The sequence below is a fragment of the Mytilus californianus genome, unplaced genomic scaffold, assembly GCF_021869535.1.
Source record: "Mytilus californianus isolate M0D057914Y unplaced genomic scaffold, xbMytCali1.0.p SCAF_12, whole genome shotgun sequence".
Taxonomy (NCBI): Eukaryota; Metazoa; Mollusca; class Bivalvia; order Mytilida; family Mytilidae; genus Mytilus; species Mytilus californianus.
The window spans coordinates 20,169,837-20,191,580 of NW_026262604.1; the positions used below are offsets into that span (position 1 = coordinate 20,169,837).

Consider the following 21,744-nt stretch of genomic DNA (forward strand, 5'->3'; position numbering starts at 1 on the left):
AGGGTACGAAATTATTGATTAGAATGGTCATTGAAAGTGGTGTAAAGGTAATTTGCAGTCTTATTAGTTTGTCATTTTCATACGCCCACTTGTTCAAAATAATATATTATGAGTGCAAGCAGTATAAACAAAGCCCTTTGAAGATCATCGATTACTGCTATAACTATAATATAATATCTTTGTTCCATAAAACTTAATTCAATCAAATTATTTTTTTATAATAAAGCTACTTTGTACTTCAGCATATAAAGAAAATATGGAACGATATCTCAAAAAAGTTTTTCAATTTAAAAGAAAATTTTGATGTGTTGTTATTTTCTGAAGTATGATGCTTCCTCCGTATTTACTTTTAATTTTTCCAGTCAGATTAGAGCATTACGAAGACATTGCTTTCATTATTGAAAAGTATCATTATAAACATATAGTTTTATTGAGCCGGTTTACTCCTGCTATTCCATATTTTTGAAATAAGTAGTACGTTACAGGTAACAAGTATAATTCTGAAATGTAGTCTGAAAAGTTTTTAAAGACACCAAACTAGTTAACAGCAGAACAATATCCATACAATTTATTTAATGTCCATTCCAGTTGCAATTCAACATACTTTTAGTACAAAACGCAACAAAATACAAAATATTATTTTATCGTTATGGTTTAATGCACCCTTTATTCTATCGATTCCATTACCTGTTGAATTTTGCATTAATCATGTTGAAATGTTGGTGTTGTTTTGGTGACCCAGGGCTGCATCTTCAAACGAATATAGTAAATTCGTGAAATCGGTAAAAATACTAAATTGTTAAAGATTGTTTTCCCTTATAAAATAACATTTTAGAACGCATTGATATAAAATAAATATGGCGATTTGATATAAAGTCATTCAGCTTTATTTACTCCTAATTACTAGCTGCGTTCATGACGTTTGTGAAATACGAGGGAGGAAACGATGTCTTAATCAATTGAAAGTTATTGCACAGCAATGACAAATATTAGCTTCAAAATGCATGAATTCAATATAAAGCAAAAGAAGTCTGATACAGCATCTACGTACTGTTTTGTTGCAATTTCATTATTCTGGAGTAAAATTTTCAGAGGTATATGTCTACCAATACTTTTTTTTTATCATATTTGTCTTTCTCGGTACACTACCATTTTCAACTGCTGTATTTTCAAGTAGTATACATGCCTGTTTTGCTTAGACTGAAGGTTTTTTTTTTATTTCAGTGCCTTAATCAATCAAATCCTGATTTATAATGTGTATGTCGGTTTGAAAATGGTTATAAGATCGTTAAACAAAACATCTTAGTGTTAGTAAATAAACTCATTATTGAAACCAGTATTACAATTTTGTACACTAGAAGGGCGTTTCGTCTACAAAAGACTCTCATTGGTGAAACTCGATTAAAAAAAAAGTTAAAAAGGCTGTAAAAAGAACGAATTTGAAGAGCACTGAGGACCTTAAATTCCGAAAGGTTTTGCTAAATAATGCTAACGTAAAGGTAATCTATTCTTGGGGTAGACAATCATTAGTATTTCGAAAAATTTAAAGTTAGTCGGCAATAATGGCAGCACAGCTGCTCTACGGACAGTTTGATTCATACTATCATTTTCATTTTTATTATCGTTTCAAGAATATTAAACTGCATATCTTGTATTTACCTGTATATTTACTAAGTTGAACGTATGGGGCAGGATATGCTTACCCTTCCACCTGAGATGACCTCCACTAGTCTTTTTGTAGGGATTTGTGTTGCTCAGTCTTCATTTTCATCGTTATTTTCATGTTCTATTGTTTGTCTGGTGTTTGTTTGGTATCAATTTATTTTCGACTAATGAGTTTGAATGTCTCTTTGGTATCTTTCGCCAAATTGTTTACAACAACAGTTATTATTCTCCATTGTCAAATTGACAAGTATTGTCAGTGTCTTTTATATTGACTGTTGGTGGTTCTACTGGATAAGCTGGCTTACTCAACAGTAAGAATGACCCCATGATAGAGTCAAGGTTGCTTAATGTGGCATTCAACAACAACAAACAAACAGACATTGTATTATTCAAATGTTTGAATGGTACGAGAAAACCAATATGCCTACACAAAGTCCTAGAACTGTATCGTAATTTTGTTCTTCCAGTTAATTTTGTGTGATGCTATCTATTAGTGTCTTTTTTTCTTTATATTTCCTCCTGTTCATTTAAAATGTGTTAAATTGGTAATAAACTACTTGACTAAAATTAATTTGGCTCGTTTGATTTTAATAAAATAGCAAATTTCAAAAAACTTGAACAACACACTTTATCGGAAAAATTTCATTCGACATATAGCAGTTTAACAAACACTAATTTTGATCATTGAGAAGCTTAATGTTTCAGTAACAGTAGAACGTGATTAAAACGTTTATCTGATTTTTACAGAGTTGTTTCCCCTGTAGTGTTATGTGCCACCTTAAGGGATCTATATTTTATTTATTCATAGCTTGTCTGAACCTACTCGGGACGTTTAATGGTTTTCACGTATGGTCTAGACACTTGTTTGTATGATTGAACACCCTCTTTAAGCAACTGCCAAATTACTTATATCTTGTTTTTTTTTTATTTGTTCACATTAGCAAGACATACTGATTTTTGCAATTTATATAAAGACATAAAATATTTATGAATTAGCAAATTACTACCTTGTTATCAAGAGCTTACTTGAGTGTCATAGCTTACTACACCAGGTCATTTTAAAGCAAACTAAACAGTTTTAAACATTATTAAGATCGCAGGTTCTTTCAAATGAGACGTCATGTCGTTATCACTCTGCTACTCCCCCCCCCCTTTGTATAAAGAAACAGTTCAGTGGTAATTTCTTTAGAACCCAAACACCATTTACACATATTTTCCTGTATATATATTTTTCTAAGACGGGTTTTTTTCATGGAATATCTTTCAGGGTTTGTAGCATTTGTTTGTTTTTATAGTGATTAAGGTTATAACATAATTTTGACTGCTGTACAATGTACCCCTATTTTTGATATTTTTACCCATTGTGTCTGGGTTTTTTTTCACACATTGATGTCAATATAATGGAATTTTATGCAACTGTTAAAAAGTGAGAGGTTTAGCTAGCTATAAAACCAGGTTTAATCCACCATTTTCAACATAAGGAAATGCCTGTATCAAGTCAGGAATATGACAGTTGTTTTCAATTCGTTTGATGTGTTGAGCTTTTGATTTTGCCATGTGATAAGGGACTTTTCGTTTGAATTTTCCTTGGAGTTCGGTATTTTTGTTATTTTAATATTCAGATATTCAGAAACCAGGATTGTTGGCTGATCTGTGAACTATTGTGTTCTAATCCCGACCATGACATTTTGACTTATTGTGAATTTGCATGGTGGGTGAGGCAAGATGGGCAGGAGAAGCCTATCATATCGACACGACGGTCTTTCTTCTTTTAGAGTTTTCATGATTCCCTCAGGTTTTACCAGGATTCGTATCTTCTAAATAGATTAATGAGATTTGAAGATCTACTCTGACCTCTAATTTATAGAGGAGAAATATAGATTCCACCACTGCAACAATTGCGTTACGATATTTGTCCCCTCGAGACAGTTAAATTTTTAATATTTAAAACGCGAGGCTTGCCAGAGCTTTTTAAACAATTAAAGTTTAACTGTTGAGAGTGGAAAAACATCGTAATACACGAGTTATAGTTGTGGAATCTGTTTCTCTAATGATTTCTATCCTTCCTTTTCAAAGATTTGCAGAAAGGTGTGTTCTTTATATGTTACGTCATCATGATTGATCGCCTGTTTAATGACGTCACAACAGGAAATTACGAAGAAACCAAGAAAATTTGACGTCATAATTAAAATTAGTTTGTTCACTAACTCATAGTTTTGGCCCTCAAAAATCTGATTTTTTTCACTACGAAAATGGGTTGAAAATTCGATTAAAACATATGCTAAAATCTCCAATAGTTTTGCAGCTAAAAAAAGATGTTTACAAATTATGTCATTAGTGACGTATTTGTGACGTCATAATGTAGGTGAATTTCGTAAAATTTTGATTTTTTTGCAGAATTCTACAAAATATATGGCAATTTTCTTCAAAATTGACAGTGTCGCCACCCTTCGCCCACAAATAGTTTTGCTGAAATCTTCTTTATATATCATACTCTTTACTTTTCAACAAAAATGTCAATGGGCGAGGGGTGGCGCCACATATAAAATCATGAATTAAGGTGAAAAGGTTTAAATTTCGAAGAAAATGGATGAAAATGAAATCTTTCCCTATTCTAGGCTAACATCTTTAAAAATATGAAGCAGATATATAACTTTTTCTTATTATTCTTTCCAAAATCATACATTTAGCAATACATACACATTAGATTTACATTGATAATTAAAGTTTAAAAACACACCTCTACAGGGCCGTTTATTGGGGTTCCTGGCTCTACTCATTTGCCGAGAACATTTATTTCACTAATGAGGAGAACATTATTTTTTTTTTCACAATCGGTTGGAAAATGTGAGAAATTGGAGAATAAACAATTCAGATACCTTTCTACGGTATGTAAATGTTTTCAATTTGTTAAAAAAAGAGAACGTACAGTATCCGATTTCTTTCTTTCCATTTCTGTGATTTTTGAGGTAACAGTTTGCAATAATGATTCTTTTAGAACTTTTATTATTAAAAGAATTACAATTTCTAACATTTCTACCTGAAGGGAGAGAAATTGATTTCTTTATTTTATTGCTGTGAATTTTGCAGTTTGCAGTTATGATTCTCTTAGATCTTTTATTATTAAAAAAAAGTATATCAACCATCAATTTTATGGGTATAAAACCGACCCATTAGCTCAGGTTGCTCCAGAACTTACATGCTGTCTTCATCTACCTGAAAGTGAACAAAGGTAAGTCGGCAATATTGCAATGTATATACAGTTTGCTTAGTTTCTTTTGTTACCTATTCTGACATCGGACTCTGACTTCTTCTAAACTGAATTTTACTGTGAGTATTGCCGTGTGTTTGTTTTTTCTACATTGACTAGAGGTATAGGGAGAGGGTTGAGATCTCACAAAACATGTTTAAACTCGCCGCATTTTTGCGCCTGTCCCAAGTCAGGAGCCTCTGGCCTTTGTTAGTCTTCTATTTTTTTTTTAAATTTTAGTTCATTTATATGTTTGGGAGTTTAGTGTGACGTCCATTTGCATTGAACTAGTACATAGTATTGTTTAGGGGCCAGCTGAAGCCCGCCTCCGAGTGTAGGATTTTCTCGCTGTGTTGAAGACCCATTGGTGGCCTTGTGCTGTTTTCTGCACTTTGGTCCCGTTGTTGTTTTTTTACACATTCCCCATTTTCATTCTCTATTTTACAGTAAATCTGTTTTTTCGAGTCTACTTAATTATCTATAGCTATTTTGGTATGAAGAGATTGTGAAAAAGGGAGAGAAAGAGATAATAAGAAAGAAATGAAGAGATTTTAAAAGGAGTTTATGTGTTTATTCCTATCTTGTAAAACAATTATCTTTTGTTGATATATTTTTTTAAAGCCGGTGACACCTTGGTCGGGAGCTGCTGAAAGGGTGATACAAAACCCTAACTATTGAAAAAATAAATAGCAAGTTTTAAAAAGCTCCGGTTTACTTCAGACCTTTTAAAATCATTGAATATTCATCGATGTGATAATTAAACTTTAATGTTTTCATCACTTCAAACTTAATTGTTATTTACTTTATATTTGTATATCAATAAAAATGTACCGCCTGTATACGTAATCGTATAACAATTATCATTTATAATATATGATATATTTGTTTTTTTTCTAATTCACTGTTGATAAATGAAAAAAAAAACTTTTTTTTTCGGGTAAGCTGACCATAGATGAATTTAGAATTCTTTCTATGGTCCATTTTATCATCCTAATAACAGCTATATATTTCTTCCTAAAATTTACCAGTTTTTGTCAGAAAGCTATCAAAAATCCATTCAGACAATGTATAAATTATTACTTAAGGAATGACTGTAATATTTTTTCTGTCTATGAAGAAATAACATAAAAAATGTGGTGCACACTGAATAACCCGGGAGTAATTTCCTTATAATCCAATTCCTTTCATTCCTTCTAATTTAATCATAAATTCTATTTTAAGGAGTAAATCACAAAAAAATCATTGATGACGTCACGGTCACATTAAAAAATTATGTCTATGAGCTGATAAACAAAAAACTTTCCGCCAACTAGAAGACGTGTTACATCTTAAATAAAATTATAATGAAATAAACAGATTTATTAATGGTATCAAAATAGATAGCGTATTTTAATCTTATCGTTGATGACGCCGCTCGTATAAAAGAAGCCTTTAGCCTTTGTTACCTATTCTGACATCGGACTCGGACTTCTTTTAAACTGAGTTTTACTGTGCATATTGATGTGTGTTTGTTTATTTTACATTGGCTAGATGTATAGGGGAGGTTTGAAATCTCATAAAACATGTTCAATCCGCGCCGCATTTTTGCGCCTGTCCCATGTCAGGAGCCTCTGGCCTTTGTTAATCTTGTATGTTTTTTAATTTTAGTTTATTTATATGTTTTGGGGTTTAGTGTGGCGTCAATTTTCAGTGAACTAGTACACATTTTTGTTAAGGGGCCAGCTGAAGCCCGTCTCCGGTGCGGGATTTTCTCGCTGTGTTGAAGACCCATTGATGACCTTCGGCTGTTTTCTGCTTTGGTCGGGTTGTTGTTTCTTTGACACATTCCCCATTTCCATTCTCAATGTTATTTACAAAAAGGTATCTACTACATACATGGACCTCCTCACGTCTTCCGCGTATTTATACATATTTGGCTTCGGAATTGTTTTGTTAGAGCATTTTTGGTTGAATGTGAAAACAAAAATAGCGCTCATGGTTCACCAAATTTTTACTTTTAGTGTTATTTTCTCATAGAGGGAATCAAAATACAATCTACAATTATTTTATGAGCTCTTTTGTTATTGGCTTTTTTAAGGGTATACCTTGACAGCTCACTTTATCCACAGGCCAAACATGCAAATGTCCCATCTCAAACAATGTGGGAATTCGGAAAGTATTACAAATGTAAAAATTAGGAGGTGTGTAGCATTTTAAAGAAAGTACTTCTATTTGAAAGAGAGGCGAAAGATACTAGAGGGACATTCAAACTCATAAGTCGAGAAAAACTGGCAAAACCAAGAAAAAGACCAACATACAAACAATTGTACACAAAACACAACATAGACATATAAAGACTGAGCAACACGAACCCCATCAACAACTGGGGGTGATCTCAGGTGCTCAGGTTAGCAGATTCTACTCCACTTGTGGCACCCGCCGTGTTGCTCATGTTAGTGAAAAAGAGAACTACAGTATCCATTTTTATATTTTTTGTAGAATATTTGTGAGTTTTTGTGTGAGGATGACACGTTTCTCTCTAGCATCGATTGTAAGTACATTAAAAAAATAATAAAAAAGTATTGTTATTATTATTATCATTTATTATTAATTGATTTATTGATGATATTTGTCATTGATTGTTGGTGTCAATCGCCTGTTTCAGCACGATAGGATATATAGTTTCGGTCAGTTTTTACCGGTCAAGGAAGCCGAAGTGCCCACAGAAAACCACCAACCTTCGACAGAAACAACTGACAATCCTTGTCAATCTAGATTGGAACGCACCTGCCACTTCTGATATTCGAACTCACAACCTCATTGTTGACAGATTAGTGTCTGTGATACAGTAGATAACCTACTTAATCAGCTCAGCCACCATATAGGACAACTTTTATCCAAAACTGCAGAAAAAGACTTAAATTTATGTCGACCAAAATTTCTTGACCCCCAGTTCTGTCTTTTAGTTTATTTTTTTCATTTTATGACATGAAAATCAGATTAGTAAGACATTTATTTTATTCATTTCATAATTTGAAAGGGGGTGTATGCAGAAAATTAGTCCGATTCATTGAGGATTATACGTCAGACAATTACATGAAAATTCCTTTCTCTAAACCCATTAGTAGTTTTATAAGCATCGCTAAGAAAAATATATTTCATTTTTTAAATTTCAAATTATTTTTTTTTATGTTGTCATCAATGATAAATCTTGAATTACTTCAACGAGACATTACTATAACATTTTGATCACAGAGTGAGCAGAGACGTTACTATGTTTACCATAATTTTAACGGGATTTACTTATGTCATTCAAAGCAACATTTTATTTTTAATTTAAGGTGTGTTGTATTTTGCTCTCCTCATCGTCATCGGGTACGTATGTTTGTTTTCTATTTTAGCAACGTATTTAAGTTGTTTAGAACACATAAGGGAGTTAACTCTTTAAGAATCAGCCGGACGTTTCAATCACGAAATATAAGTGAAGAGAAATCAAGCTTCTCAGTGATAGAATTAATGTTTGTCAAACGGCTATGTACCCAATGAAATTATTCATGTATATTGTGTGGCTCAAATTTCCTGAAATATTTTATATTTAGGTCAACGGGTCAAAGTAAAGATTTTGTCAAAATTTTATGAAAATTAAACTAGCCAAATCTATTTTAGTCAAAGTGTTGTGTATCCTCCTGATACAAAAAAGGTCCGTCTTCAAATCGCCGTTGCATAAATTAGCTTAGATACTAAGAAGGATATGTTTTAAAAATGTGGTGGATAAAAATAACAAAGGTGTCTTTTCTTATTTTATTGATTGATTTTGGCTGGAAGGGATAAACAACTCAAGGGTACCGATGTTCAAATTTTATCAATCGATCAAGAAAAAACAAATCAAAGAAACAAACAAAACCTGAAGGAATGCTATGAGCGCAAACAGGACAGAAACATTCGACATTCTAAGTGTCTCTCCCTATGCATGAACACTCAGTCGAAATATCACAATCGGAAAAAGAACAAAATCGGTAAAATTAAATATCCGACGACTACTCTGGTATTTTGAGATCTAAGACATAGAACACATTTCGCCAGTGATCTAGGAGATAAAATAGATGATTTTTCATTTCCTATTGTTAACTATCCATTTTTAGATAGTGAAGTTCCCTTGTAATCATCTTATGGTGTTTATATATCTTAACTTGTTCGATTCGCTCGTGTATGTAACAATGTATTTGATTTGAACGAAAGAAATCGTCGTATTACAGAAAAATTGTTGCACCAGGGTTTTCGATATCACAAACTTGTCACAAACATTTACTAAATTTTATAATCGGTACATGGACATCATTCGTAAATTTAAATCAACGTGCAGACATCTTGTACGTTCAGGTATTTCACATCCAATCTTTTGTGGAAGTATTCTATACAATGCACCAAAATGTCGCCATTCATATCAAAAGCTAACAAAACCTCTAAAAAGACTTATTCTGAAGGAATATAGTTACAACACTGTTGTCAGTTCATTAAAGATGGCATTCTTTTTGAATTCATATTGATTCACTCATAGGGTCTTTGCATTGGAAATAAACACATTTATTCTTAAACGAGTTGTTAGCATGATACGGGTCATGTTCTTCTCGTATATTTCATGATGGTATGATACTAAACCCCTAACGGAGGGATTGTGCATGATTTTCTTATCATGGAGACAAAATGTTTGAATCAGTTTAATTGAGGTCTAGAGCTGGCATGTCAGTAACTGCTAGTTGTCCTTTGTTAATTTATGTTGATCATTGTCATTTTGCTTAGTTTCTTCTGTTACCTATTCTAACATCGGACTCGGACTTCTTTTTTACTATGGGTATTGCTGTTTGTTTGTTTATTCTTCATTGACTAGAAGTATTCGGGGTGCGATATCACAAAACATGTTAAACCCCACTGTTTTTTTTTACGCCTGTCCCAATTCAGGAATCTCTTGTATGTTTTTTTTATATTTGGTTGATTTATATGTATTGGAGTTTAGTGTGACGTCCATTTTCGCTGAACTAGTACGTATTTTTGTTAAGGGACCAGCTTAAGCCCACCTCCAGGTGCGGGATTTTCTCGTTGTGTTGAGGACCCATGAGTGGCCTCGGGCTGTTTTCTGCCTTTTGGTCGGGTTGTCTCTTTGGCACATTCCCCGTTTCCATTTTTAATTTTCTTAAACACTTCGTATCGGTTTGAAAATTTGTGATGATGACCATAAGTCTTATGAAGTGTCAATTTCAGACGATCTTCCTCATACCTCTGTTGTGTAAGAATAAGTCCTTCTCACCTAAAACAAAATAAAGTCCAAACATGCACGATAGAAAATAGTTGTTCAGAGGCTGTTGTTTTGAATATAAATGAGGTATAAAGAATAAATAAAAAGGTCTGTTTAATTTACGTTCGTTTAATTTTTTCGTATCCTTGGAATTGGTCATTGTTTGACTTCAAAATCAGAAAGTAACGTAACTTTTTTACAATTTACGCTAATGTGCCACTAACTGGAGGATGAAAAACACTTCCTCCCTGAATGTAAAATTAACAAAAAACTAAGGGATAATCTATTTAAAAATTGTTTACTTTCTAATAATTTTATATCTCTAACCCGAGAACAAATAGTAAAACATATGCTAAACCCCTGTGTCATAAAACATGTTAAGAATAATAGCTCCATTATAAAACAGTCAATAGAACTGACGGCAAAAGCCTTATATTTTTTCATGTATTTATTTCTTATATAATGTATATGTCTTTGCTATATAATGATTGTTTTTTTTTATCATAAACTAATATGTTTATATGACAGTAAAGATATTATGATATTTATGAACTCCAGGGGGTAAAATTTTCAATCTTTAAAAATATTATTTTGTCTGAAACTTTCCTTCACGTGGAGCACAAAAACAAATGTTTAAAAGGCAAGGATGTACAAAACCGAAACACGTGAAGAGCTATATGAACAAAAGGTATATAAGAATAATAGCCAAATTCATGCAAGGTCAACTTTGCCGGACGAAGTTAAATTCTTATTTTTTTTTTAAATTTATAAACGGTATTCCAGAAAGGTATGTTTATGCTTTTTAAGGTGGAACATACATGTAGCACTGCAAAAAAAAGGAGAAAATAGGTTAAAAAAAGAGAGAAAATGGGTTAAAAAAAAGAGAAAATAGGTAAAATAAAAAAAGAAAAGAAAAATGGGAAAAAAATTTAAAAAGGAAGAAATTGTAATATAAATATAAAGAATAAAGATAAATTACCTTTAAGTGAAGGTGGTACATAAAATACAGGGAGATAACTCCGTAAAAATCAGCTAAACGTTTTAATAACGTTCTATTTTTAAGGAAATATGAAGCTTCACATTGGTCAAAATCAGTGTTTTTCAAACTGCTATACATCCAATGAAATTTTTCCGACAAAGCATATGCATGTGGTTCAAGTTTTTTGAAATTCTTATATTTTTGTCAAAGATTAAAATTTAATATTTTGTCAAAATTTTATGAAAATTAAACAAGTCAAATTAATTTTAGTTAAAGTATTTGGTACCACCTTAACATGCTAGGTTTTCCGCACATTTTAAGATCTGCAATGTGCACTATCGAAATTGATAAACATTGTAGCTAACGGAATATAGTGTTAAAATCTATTTCTTTATGATTGACGGAAAATATTGATTGCAATGTTCTGTATTGATACGGTGGAAGGTAACACGTGACAAACAAATCAACGTGTTAATAAAAAAATTTCTCTAATTCTTTGCTGATTTATCTGTTTCCCGACTTGTTGATTATTTTTATTTTATAAACGTGTGGTTCGTTTGATTTCAGTTGTCAATAGTCAAAATTCGATTCCGACGTCAAATTTCCTTACTTTTGTGTTTTGAATTTCTTATTGTGACGCAATGGGAAAAAGCATTGTCTGTATATCGTCTATAGATCATTAGAGAAACAGATTCCACAACAAAATCTCATGCAATACGATGTTTATTCACTCTTAAGTTTTAATATTTAAAATGCTCGGCGAGCCTCACTTTTAAAATTTGAAAATTTTACTGTCTCGAGTGGATAAATATCGTATCACACTTGATGCAGCAGTGGAATCTTTATGTATCATTCGAACTTGTCTTAGCCAGTTAAAATTCATTCAGATATTCTTTCATTCAAGAAATTCATAGTAATCAATCTATGGTCAATATATATAATTATGATCTGTTCTGTCATATAAACATAATTAGTTTTTGACATAAACATGATAAACAAAAACAAAAAACAAACATAATATTGCAAGAAAATATCAATTCTAAAAGAAATGAACACATTAGAAAAAATATAAGACTTCTGCTCTCAGTTCTAATGACTGAATAATAAAGGAGCCAATACTTTTAACATGTTCCATTATAGTGGTCTTTAGCATTACTTTTACTTTTTGTTCTGGGGTAAAAGACATAAAATTATGAGAAGATAAGTAATTTTTAAATAAATTATTCCTTAGTTTTTTGTTAATTTTACATTCAAGGAAGTTCAAAGAAGTGTTTTTCATCCTCCAGCAAGCATCACAATATATCTATATATATTTATATACATACATAATCGCTTGTTTTAGGAGTAGAAACTTGTGATCCACTTATCGACATAGTGTTCCTGTATGACGAGAGCTTTAGTATTCCGGACAACGCCTTTCCGCAAATGAAAGAGTTCTTAGTCAACATTGTGAAACAATTTGATGTTGGTCAAAATGCTGCACAGTTTGCGGCAATATGTTTTGGCTCAGACACTAAAGATCATTTCTTTTTGAAAAATCATCCAACTAAACAGACTGTCATTGACGCCATACATGCTTTCAAACCTGGAGCACGTGGATTAACATATACTGGTAAAGGATTAGAGGTACTTTAATTAATTCAAGGATAAAATACACGATAGTATGGGTTTATTATCATTCGTTGGATACCAATTTTCGAGAATTTCTTGGGTACAGGTGAACGACGAATTTAAATGTTCAATGAATTGCAAATGTTCTATATGGTTGTATTCAGACTTTTGCAAAAACCTGAAATAAAAAAACCGCGAAAATGCAGATTTTACTCAATCCACGAAAATTGGCATCACGAAAAGAAATGAATCCTCGCATTAGGTAATATGAATGGTTATAATATTCAAGCGTCACAGATGAGTCTTATAGAGACGAAACAAGCGTTTGGCTCACCAAATTATACGCCTGGTATCTTTTATGAGTTTATTCGTAATGGGTAAGATCAAGTCTCTAACATTGAACTCTCAGGATCCAAAACTATGATTCTGAATTATCATCGAGAGCGGTATTACAGGATAAATTCAAAAGATTTATAAAATAGAACGGTTGGTAAAAAATGTGATTTTATTTTCTGTTTTTTTTTTATATGTCATGTAGGAGAGTCTAGATGGTGTTTATAGAATAGTGAATAAGGTATCCCCATTGCTATCTATGTTAAATTCTGCAATTTCGAGCAATAATGGCTACTTTGTCTTAATTAGATATAAGAAGATGTGGTATGAGTGCCAATGAGACAACTCTCCATCCAAGTCACAATTTGTAAAAGTAAATCTTTGTAGGTCAAAGTACGGCCTCACCCCGAACAGCAAGCTATAAAGGGCCCCAAAAAGTGAATAGTGTAAAATCATTCAAACAGGAAAACCACAGGTCTAATCTATATAAAAAATGAGAAACGAGAAACACTTATAAACCACATCAACAAACGACATCCACTGAACATCAGGTTCTTAAGTTCAAATAAAGTGCTAGTCATTTCATGTCAAAACTATACCTCATTTGTTTGCACCTGTCCTAAGTCAGGAACCTAATGTTCAGTGGTTGTCGTTTGTGGTTCATAAGTGTTCTCGTTTCTCGTTTTTTATATGGGTTAGACCGTAGGTGTTCCTGTTTGAATGGTTTAACACCTGTTATTTTTGGAGCACTTTATAGCTTGCTGTTCCTTGTGAGCCAAGGCTCGGTATTGAAGGCCGTACTTTGACCTATAATTGTCAACTTTTACAAATTGTGTCTTGGATGGAGAGTTGTCTCATTGGCACTCATACCACACATTCTTATGTCTACTTATCCTAACTTGTGACAAATTCAACATACCTTTAATTGCATATTAGAGCCTACTGGTTCCTGGAAGTTTGATAGTACAAAAACCGGTACTTCTGATCTGAACAACAGGGCAAATATGCCCTCCTATTATAATTTTTTATATTTCTTTATTATTCAAAAGACACTTTCAATTAGGGTTCTACAGTGATTCAATGTCCCCAAGCTTTCATTTACCAACACTACCCAAATATTTCATCTTTTGTCAAAGATACAGCTACATGTATGCGTAGGAACTATTTTGTTTAGCATATGTACTACTTTCTTGTATGTTCTTTCCGACCGGGCCTGAATTTGTAGTTCTATACCTAATGGATCAATAATTCAGAAAAAAGAGAAAATAGGTAAAAACAAAATTAAAAAAATAGAAGAATGGTAAAAAATTGTAAAGAATAAAGAAAAATTAAAGTAAACTTAAGGATGTACTTAGGTCAGATTTAGGAATTTTTGTCAGATATTCGGAATCCTTGGTTTTTTCCTACGATACAGGGTAAAATATTTTGCACCATAACATTCATTTTTCTTTTCATATAAGACTTACAAAAGGTCATTTAACAAAATTTAAGCAGATTCTAGATTTAATTTCTTTTGATTGGAGACCCAATTAATATAAAGCAAACTTAAGGTAATAGTTCGAGTCAGCCTTTTCCTGCCATTTTTTTTAATTCAATATCTTGTAAAAGGAGCTCCATAACCTATCAATATTTTTAGCTTATTTTGTTCCTTAATTAATGCTCTTCTGACTAATGGTATCAATTTTAAATTCTAGATTTTCTTTAATTTTACCTTAGTACATCCTTAAAAATACAGAAAATATGACTGCTACCTTAAAAATACTGAATTTATTAGCGTGATTTGCACTATTGATCGAAATATGTGTTCAAATAAGCTGCATTGAAGACCCATTGGTGGCCTTCGGCTGTTGTCTGCTCTATGGTCGGGTTGTTGTCTCTTTGACACATTCCCCATTTCCATTCTCAATTTTATCCATTATAATGTTAAAATTAAAGATAATATAAGAGTTATGTTACCATATTTTTTCTCAATTTTTTTTAATTGTTTCTTCGAAAGAGAATCAAAAATGAATATTTGAAGGCAGCAAATGGGGGAGACCGTCCATCTGTAACCAAGGTGATTATTATTCTTACTGATGGTGCCAGTACTGACAACCCAATTCCTATTGCAAACCAGCTGAAAACCGATAAAGTTTACATATTTGGAGTTGCTGTTGGAAAATTTGATTTGAACGAAATTAATAAAATAGCGTCCGGTCCTGATTTCGTTTATCATGTGGACGACTTTTCGGATCTGAAAACTACTGTGGTGCAAAAGATTGCCGAGAACATCTGTACGAATATAGGTACGTATTCATTTTCTCGTTTGTGATAGTATTAGGTAGGATTACGTGTTCCGGTTTTCCGTCCCATATAAGGTTACGTCTTTAGTCTAAGTTAGGTTAATGTTTTGGTTTACGGTAGACTGTGGTTACGTTAACTTGATACTAAGTAAACTTATTATAAGTACACAATTTTATTTGGGGGCCACCTGAAGCCCGCCTTCTGGTGTGAGATTTTCTCGCTGTGTTGAAGACCCAATGCTGGCTGTTTTCTTTTTTCCGTTCTTTGATCGGGTTGTTGTCACTTTGACAAATTCCCCGTTTCCATTTTCAATTTTATATTGACTTTGAAGTGAACTATATAGTGTATATGCCAAATAAGGGTTTTATCCGGATTTCACGGTTCCCTGGTCGTAGAGATGTGATGGTGCGAGCGGGGCTGCCAAATTAAGGGTTTATCCGGATTCCACGGTCCACCAAACGTGGAAATGTGATGGTTCGAGCATTGCATGCTATGATTTATGAACGTTTTTTGTTTTATTTTACGTCACATTTCACATGTGAAAAAGGTTTACAAATGTGTACAAATGTGTACAAAATCTATTTCATATGGATAAGTAGGAAACACAAGACTATTGTTTATTCGTGTGCGACTCCTCAAAGTTTCATGAACATTTCAATACCACGTGTGTTTTCCTCTATTGAAAGGGGACCTCGGAAGCCGAGTTGGCTAAGTAGTCAAATGACTGTATCACTAGGCTGTCAACACGAAGGTTGTGAGTTCGAATCCCGCAGGTGGTAGGTGTGGTCGATCCAACCTTAAGGTGGACATAAAACTACAGGGAGATAACTCTGTAAAAATCAGCTGAAGGTTTTAATCACGTTCTATTGTTAAGGAAATATTAAGCTTTTCAATGATCAAAATAAGTGTTTGTCAAACTGCTAGATATCCAATGACTTGTGGTTCAAGTTTTTGTCAAAGGGTCAAAGTAAATATTTTGTCAAAATTTTATGAAAATTAAACGCGCCAAATTAATTTTAGTCATGGTGTTTGGTACCACCTTAATTGCCTAGAATTGTCATTTTTCCTACCGAAGGTCATTGATTCTCTCCGGGTACTGCGGCTTCCTCCACCGAAAAAAATGACCTCCACAAATTAGCCAATAGTGCAGAAAATGGCGTAAACACCAATCAATCAATTAATCTATTAAACAGCAATTGTAGAGAAAAGAAGACGACTTTAGATCAAAAATGTATTTTCATTTTTATAATTAAATAATACATTGCAACAATTAATAAATGTAGATAATTGAAATTGATCAAGTGACGAGTAAATTATCAAATTCATTAATTAAATCAATATTTAGTTTCAAACCTTGTAAAGGTGAAGCAGTCATATCAATATCGATATATATCAAAGCTGTAAAAAAGACATGTAAAGATATTTGGATTTCTTGAGAAATTGCTTATATTTTGGTCTCATCTTTTTATTTATATTTGAACATTTGTAATATTGTATTCTTTTATTATGACTAACTCTGCAATATCATGAATATTCTTAAGTGTCCAACACATTTTAAATTATCAAAATTGATCCTGCATTTTTTAAAGTTAAATATCAATTATAAATCATCATATTGCTTTCAAAACTTAGAAACAATATATGATTTAACTCTTTGGAATATATAAGAGTCAACAAAATGAATTTATGATGTTAACTTACAATCATAAGATGAGAATATCTATTAAAACTGGAAAGTTAAATGTTTATAAATTATGTTGATATTTTGCAATAGTGTATATTTGTTTTGCTATTAACTGGACTGAGACCACTGTGATCCGCTGGGTCAAATACATGCATCCTAGTCCGATTTCATACCTCGAAGAACAACTATTATGTACCTGTAGATAATATCTGACAATTCTTCAAAGTTGACAATCATTTGTATTCTGAATTGCATGTGGCCGTTTAATGTGTACACCCATTATTCTTTTTCAGTTCCTGCAGACGACAAAGATAGTGAAATTTGTGACAAAGACAGCGTTAGTAAAGACAGCAGTAACAAACAACATCGATATGGTTAGTACCAATCAAACGCCGAAACAATGGCGACGTCGATCCTAATATGTTATATGAAGTTGATTTGTAGATAAGTTTTGTATTGTATTGTAATGTTTGCAACTTGTTTCTTTACGAAAGAAGTTTTATCTGTTATCTGTAAAAGTCTATGAACCTTTTCCGTATTTTACCCAGTAATTAGATATTTATTTGTATGAGTTGTTTCCCTCAATTAATTAGGAGTGACTATAGGGAAAACGGTACTATTACATTTTCCCAGCATTAGGTTGGTCTTTTGTGTACCCAAGGCAGGTGAAGGAAGTCAACTTAGGAGCGCTGTGATTGGATGTTAGGGTACAATATATTTTTTTATTTATCTATGAATAACTGCAGTGTGTATATTTACAATATAAATTTTGAAACCTATTGAAATATTTTCTAGAGAATTATTCGAGAAGACTTCAAAATTTTCATAAATTTGGTGTAAAATGACGGTGGGCATGGATAACATTAACAAGCTCCATTGGAAGTTGGTCATGATACTATTTGGCTTCAATTTTCAAAACAGAATAATAAAGTACTAACACCACACATAACTGTTTTATCGGGGTTTTTATTATAAAAAGTGGTAAACTTAGAAAATGTTAGTATTGTCGCCTATGGCAGAATAAATAGTACCGTTTTCCCTATACTGAAGATAGCAAGGGAAATCAAAATCAATCCGACTTCAGTTAAAGTATACTATTTTGAAGCTTTTGGTTAGTACATTTGATTTTTATCACAATGAATAGAATTTTTTCACTGAGAACAATACTGTGTTGAGAAAAGTGCTGAGTCATCATAATAAGTCAAATTGATGGGTACTGATATAAAACTTTATTCCAGGATTTCAATATTAACTATATTGTATAAAATGCACCAAACTATAGTTCTTTTGTATTTGTTTTCATCTTTCGCAATGATTAATTCAATTGGAAACACCAGAATTCAAGTCGCGACAAATATTTTTAACTGAAATATTTGCCTTTTTTGCTGTGTAATTCCCTAAATGTATCACTTGGGTATTTCTGTAGACATAATCTATTCAAATGGGAAATTGTCTGGTTAAGTTTGTACTGTTTATGGAGTAAGGCAACATTTGGTCATACTAGAAGCATTTTCAGTGTTAAAATTGTCCATCTAAGAAAAAAAGAGGCCCACTTGAGGCTAAATTTAGATAGAATTAATACTCTCCTGTGTAAAGAATTGGTCATATTCTTGGCAATTCATGCAGCAAATATTTCAATAGTGCTTCATTTTGTAGTTTCTATCTTTTATTATATCAGGCATATATAATTTTTCATTTTCTACTGTTTGAAAGGACTTTTGTTGGAAATTAATACTCCCAAGGGACATAATTCAGCTTTTTCATAGATTAATACAGGCAACAAAGGCAACTTTACAGCTGAGTATTTTGCATATTTAATGTTGAAAGTGTCTAATATCTTTGTTCTCATCATCTCAAGAAAGAATAATGGATTTTATAACAAGCTCTGAAATTTTGAACCACAATATGGCATATACTAAAGCATGGAATGGAGATTAGTATGAAAAATCTTGAGTTTGTGCTTATGTTGTAAATTTTGGATGAAATGTATACAAATTGAATGGAACTGTTATTTTTATCTGTTTAAATGGAACTGTTTATTATTCTTTTTAAATAAGATAAGATATGATTGGATACAGGTTGTTTATTAAGCCTTATCTGAAAGAAGTAGAGAAAGAGGTAAACCAGCATGTAGGGGTGGGGACATTAAATGATCCATGTTTCTTTAAGTAATGGGAACATACAAGTATTTATTATAGCCAAGGATTTCACAATAACCCAGTATTGCATTAATGGTGTCAAAAGAATTCTTTATATCTTTATGTCACAGTATAGGGAAAACGGTACTATTACATTTTCCCAGCATTAGGTTGGTCTTTTGTGTACCCAAGGCAGGTGAAGGAAGTCAACTTAGGAGCGCTGTGATTGGATGTTAGGGTACAATATAATTTTTTATTTATCTATGAATAACTGCAGTGTGTATATTTACAATATAAATTTTCAAACCTGTTGAAATATTTTCTAGAGAATTATTCAAAAAGACTTCAAAATTTTCATAAATTTGGTGTAAATGACGGTGGGCATGGATAACATTAACAAGCTCCATTGGAAGTTGGTCATGATACTATTTGGCTTCAAGTTTCAAAACAGAATAATAAAGTACTAACACCACACATAACTGTTTTATCGGGGTTTTTATTATAAAAAGTGGTAAATTTAGAAAATGTTAGTATTGTCGCCTATGGCAGAATAAATAGTACCGTTTTCCCTCAAATTGATATTAACAACACGAATGGCTAACGGAAAGAGCAAAGTAATCTCGTAATTGTTTAAACTCTTTAAATAACATTTTATCATTAGTTTAGCTATCAACTGTTTATACTTTTTCAATAGGTTTTTTAAATATTGTTTTAAGCGCCGATAAATCACGTTCACCTATCGTGTTTTGCATTGTTAACAACAGAACAAGCGTCTTCAATTTGGAAACAACTTTTGTTAAAGGTGTGTAATAACAGAATAAAATAAGTAATTGGCAAATGTACTATTTGTTATGCCCCACCTAGGGGCATTATGTTTTTCGGTCTGTGTGTCCGTTCGTTCGTTAATCTTTCCTGCTTCAGGTTAAAATTTTGGGTCATGGTAGTTTTTGATGAAGTTGAAGTCCAATCAACTTGAAAATTAGTACACATGTTCCCTATGATATGAGCTTTCTAATTTCAATCCTATTTTAGAGTTTTGACCCCAATTTCACGTTCCGCTGAACATAGAAAATGAAAGTGCGATTGGCGGCATCAGTGTACTATGGACACATTCTTGTTGAAAGATGTTTATTTTTTTGTTCGCTGAAAAACAATAGCTCACATGATTCAAGAAAACCTTTATTACTGAATTAAAAAATCTTTGTAGAGAAATCAGATTGCAGAAGCGTCTCACATTAGATGAGAAAATCATATGATATAATATCAGTGGTATTTGTAAAGACAGTGTAAAAGTAGGAGAACTATTTAACCTGGAATTCATTTCATTTTGTGAAATTGTTACCCACAATTATCAAATTCTGTCTCCATACTCTCGAACTTTCAAATTCATAGTAACGTGTAAGTGTGATCATTACGTTAGTACAAAAAAGACACAATGGTCAGAAAATCTGCGGAATAATTGTGGCAATATCTTGTTAGGATTATTTACATTCCTAATATAGTAAAAATTTATTTAATAAAAGGCTTGCCAAATAGGTGTTTATGTAATATGTACCGTTGTAACATTTAATTTACCTAATTTTAGGACAAGTGCCAATAAAGATTGACCTGTCGATTCCAATATTGTTGTCACAGAACGTCGGTAAAGTACCGGAAGGTGCATACAAGGAGTCAAATAAAGGGCCTTATGTACATCTAGGGCATGTTCCTGCAGCTACTTATCCTTACAAAGCAGGCACTTACAACCACGTTCCAGTGGAAGATGAAACAACATCATATTAATCAACACAACCAAGAATGAAATTCAAGATGTAATAAAAGTTTAAATATTCACATGTTATATATTAGCTGCCGACATTAACTCAGACACTTTTGAAGTCACATTGGTCTTTAGACTTAACCATGCGGTTTTCTTTCATCTGAGATAATTTATTCTCAAACATCATCTATGAAAAGTAAACCAAACTCGATCGCTATCAATGAATAATGTGTTAATACCAAATCCCATTCAGAGTCAAAATCCTACTGCATAATGTTGAAATCTAATATGTTTCCTACCCTTGGTATCTTTCACCTCTCTTTTACATAACTGTACATGGATACTTGTTGTTCGAAAAGTAGTTCAACACCAATATATGCTCAACCAGGAACATTGTATATATAAATAAGAAGATGTGGTATGATTGTTAATGGGACAACTATCCATCCAAGTCACAATGTGTAAAAAGTAAACAATTATAGGTCTAAGTACGGCCTTCAACATGGAGCCTTGGCTCACAACGAACATTCTAATCTATATAAAAAACGAGAAACGAGAAACACTTATGGTTGTTTTTGTAATTTGGGAACATTTCATACACTATTTTTTCAAGACTTTTTGCGATGTCTTCACATATTGTAAAGACAGCTGTCCTTTGTTAAAAACAACCTTTAGATGTTTTTACTTTTTTTTGTTGATTTGATGCTTTTTCATTGCAATATAGCCAACATATTCTTTTTATTAGAAAATATTTTGCCATAAACAAAAGC

At 32.3% G+C, this 21,744-nt stretch overlaps 1 protein-coding gene across 1 annotated transcript; it reads left to right on the plus strand.

Annotated features, from left to right (window-relative positions):
• The first annotated feature begins 7,397 nt into the window (after positions 1-7,397).
• On the plus strand, positions 7,398-21,010 carry LOC127721498 (collagen alpha-1(XX) chain-like). Its single transcript, XM_052228260.1, has 6 exons — positions 7,398-7,445; positions 8,236-8,269; positions 12,509-12,792; positions 15,107-15,395; positions 17,371-17,451; positions 20,801-21,010. Exons 1-6 carry the CDS (start codon positions 7,419-7,421, stop codon positions 20,995-20,997), a joined length of 912 nt encoding a protein of 303 aa, XP_052084220.1. The 5' UTR covers positions 7,398-7,418; the 3' UTR covers positions 20,998-21,010.
• Positions 21,011-21,744: the final 734 nt, after the last annotated feature.